General features: G+C 42.8%; 1 protein-coding gene across 3 annotated transcripts in view; it reads right to left on the bottom strand.

The window, feature by feature from the left end:
* The window catches only part of LOC120544493 (transcription factor COE1-like), an 86,646-nt gene that overhangs the window by 4,067 nt on the left and 80,079 nt on the right, over positions 1-2,500 (bottom strand). For all 3 annotated transcript variants that reach the window (XR_005636508.1, XM_039778285.1, XM_039778284.1), the window contains exon 15: positions 757-948. Coding sequence is in view for 2 of the 3 variants with exons in the window: in XM_039778285.1 (XP_039634219.1) it covers positions 757-948 (192 nt within the window). In the remaining variant the exon portion in view is untranslated. The remainder of the gene's footprint in view (positions 1-756; positions 949-2,500) is intronic.

Raw genomic sequence — 2,500 nt, 5'->3', positions numbered from 1 at the left:
TGGAGGAAGAAGGCGTGGATGATTGGGCTTTGAATATACATGGCCTTGAAACTGAAAACTGTGTCCTGTCTCTAACATTGTCAATATTGGATTTGGTTGCCAACATTTTAAATTGTAATCACAGATTTGACAGAAAAAAACACTCATAAATGCATATTTTATATGAACTGTATGTTGTTGTTTTGGTATGTTAACATGCTGATGTTTAGCAGGTATAATGCTTTCAATGTTTCAATGTAGCGTGTTAGCATGCTAACATGAAAACAAAATACAGCTGAGTCTGATGGGAATGTTTTTAGTTGTGAATGTATTTGCTCATAAATCAAAGTATTGGCCAAATTGGACAAAACTAGATGAAATATCACCAAAGTTATTATGTGTACAATTCATTCTGACAGGGACATGAATATCAAGAATAGCTGTTAAGACATTCCACTAAACAACACAAATGTGAACCTTATGGGGATTATAGAGGAAAAATCTGAGGATCACCAAAGTCATTAGGATTCACACTTCAGGGACCATTAATGTCTGTATAAAATTTCACGGTAATCCATCAAATGGTATAATGATATTTCAGTCTGGACCAAAGTGGTAGACCGACCTAAAAACTCAACTCTAAAACAGAGTATACACCTACTGTTTGATCAGAGAAGGATGTGGAACACAACAAGGACTCTAAAGGCAGAATATCTGCTAGGGAAGTCCTCCCGCTAAGCATCCTCTGACTGATTGGCTGCTGTCATGGTAAATTACCGTGGAGCCCATTGGCGTTGGTACAGGAGGGCGGAGGGGAGGAGGAGGGCCTGACCACTGGAGCGAATGCGGACTTCTGCTTAACGGCCGCCGACACCATGTTGGCTGGAGAGAACGAGAAGACGCCAGAAGAGGAGGAGCAGTTGGAGGGGAGAGAGGTGGAGGAGGCCATAGTGGGACTGGATGGGACAACTTTGATGGTGGTAATTACATTGTGTAAGGGGAAAGAGGAGGAATAAGGAGTAAGAGAGAATGAGAGGTGGAATGAAGAAGAAAAGGGATGGAATAAGGATGAAGGGTGAGAATAAAAAATAGAGACAGATTATGGTTACTTTATTGAACATAATGCTCCAATTTGTTATTTCATCATTTACATTCGAAATTCTCCACATTATGTAAGACATAATGATATACATACACGTTTTAAGCTTTTATGTCAACTAATTTTAAATGAATGGTTCAGTCATGATATGCGATAAAAAGTAGCTTGAAATACAGACTGATCTCATGAAGTGGCGTATGTATGACACGCCAATTGGTATGCCATTGTTGGCGTGTTATCAAGACGCACACTCGCTTTTTAGCGTGTTTATCAACGCCGTTTGGCCTCCATTGACTTAAATTACCTTGCGATTGTGTGTGAATTGATGCCGTAAAACACAGGACTTTCACCCAGGAGAGCGTGGATCGTGTCCCGCGTGTGATGTTTCCTTTCCACGTTTGTTCTTTTCCTAAACCCAACCCACGTGGCGTGTCACGTTTCTGAAACCCAAACCCGTTCTTCTTTTCCCAATCCCAACCTGTTCTTCTTTTCCTAAACCCAACCCGCGTGTGACTTTTCCTAAACCCAACCGTAGCCTTGCGATAACACGTAGCCTCGTGATAACACACCACGTGGCTTTAGAAAGTGGCGCGTATATGCTGTGATGTTGCAGACTGCCGACATACATGTGGATAGCTCAAAATGCATACAGATAACACGCCACTTGGCTTTAGGAAAGTGGCGTGTATGTTTACGCGAAATCATGATATGACGTTGTGAAATAGGCCTCTTGAGAATATACTAGGGGCCAAAAGTCTGTCGACACCCCTGTCCAATTACTTTAGTGTTTTTTAATCTGGGTCTGTTTGCTGTTTGAATGCCACTGTGCACAAAGCCAGGTCCCTAAAGAAATGGTTTTCAGAGTTTGGTGTGAATAAACTTGACTGGCCTGCACAGAACCCTGACCTCAACCCCTTCCAACACCTTTGGGATTAATTTAAACAATAACCGGACTGTGAGCGAGGCCAGTGCTCCACCTCAGTAATGCTCGGGTGGCTGAATCGAAGAAAACCCCTTCCAAAATAATGTCGGAAATCTTCCCAGGAGAGTTGGAGGCTGTTATAGCAGAGTATTGATGCCCATTGTTGAGGAATGAGATGTTTAGAAATCTCATACGTGTGTAATGTTCATGTTTCCACACACTTTTAGTCGACTCTTCCAAAGTCAAAATATCAGCATACAAACATCTCACATCTCTCCCCCCCCACCCCCCTCCCTCTTGTGTTCTGCTAAATGGAAAAGGGATGCAATTAACCAACAGAGAGAAAAGAGGTGTGGCTGTCAGATGAAAGGAAGCGGGAAGGAGGGAGGAGATGGTCGGAGGACAAAATGGAGTTGGTGATTGTTTTTGAAGGCACAGAGACAGAAAGCCCCATGGGGGAATCTCCACTCGGCAGATCTGAGACTTTCACTTCCTGTCCA

The sequence above is a fragment of the Perca fluviatilis genome, chromosome 16 (assembly GCF_010015445.1).
Source record: "Perca fluviatilis chromosome 16, GENO_Pfluv_1.0, whole genome shotgun sequence".
Classification (NCBI taxonomy): Eukaryota; Metazoa; Chordata; class Actinopteri; order Perciformes; family Percidae; genus Perca; species Perca fluviatilis.
This window is presented reverse-complemented; position numbering and strand designations above follow the sequence as displayed.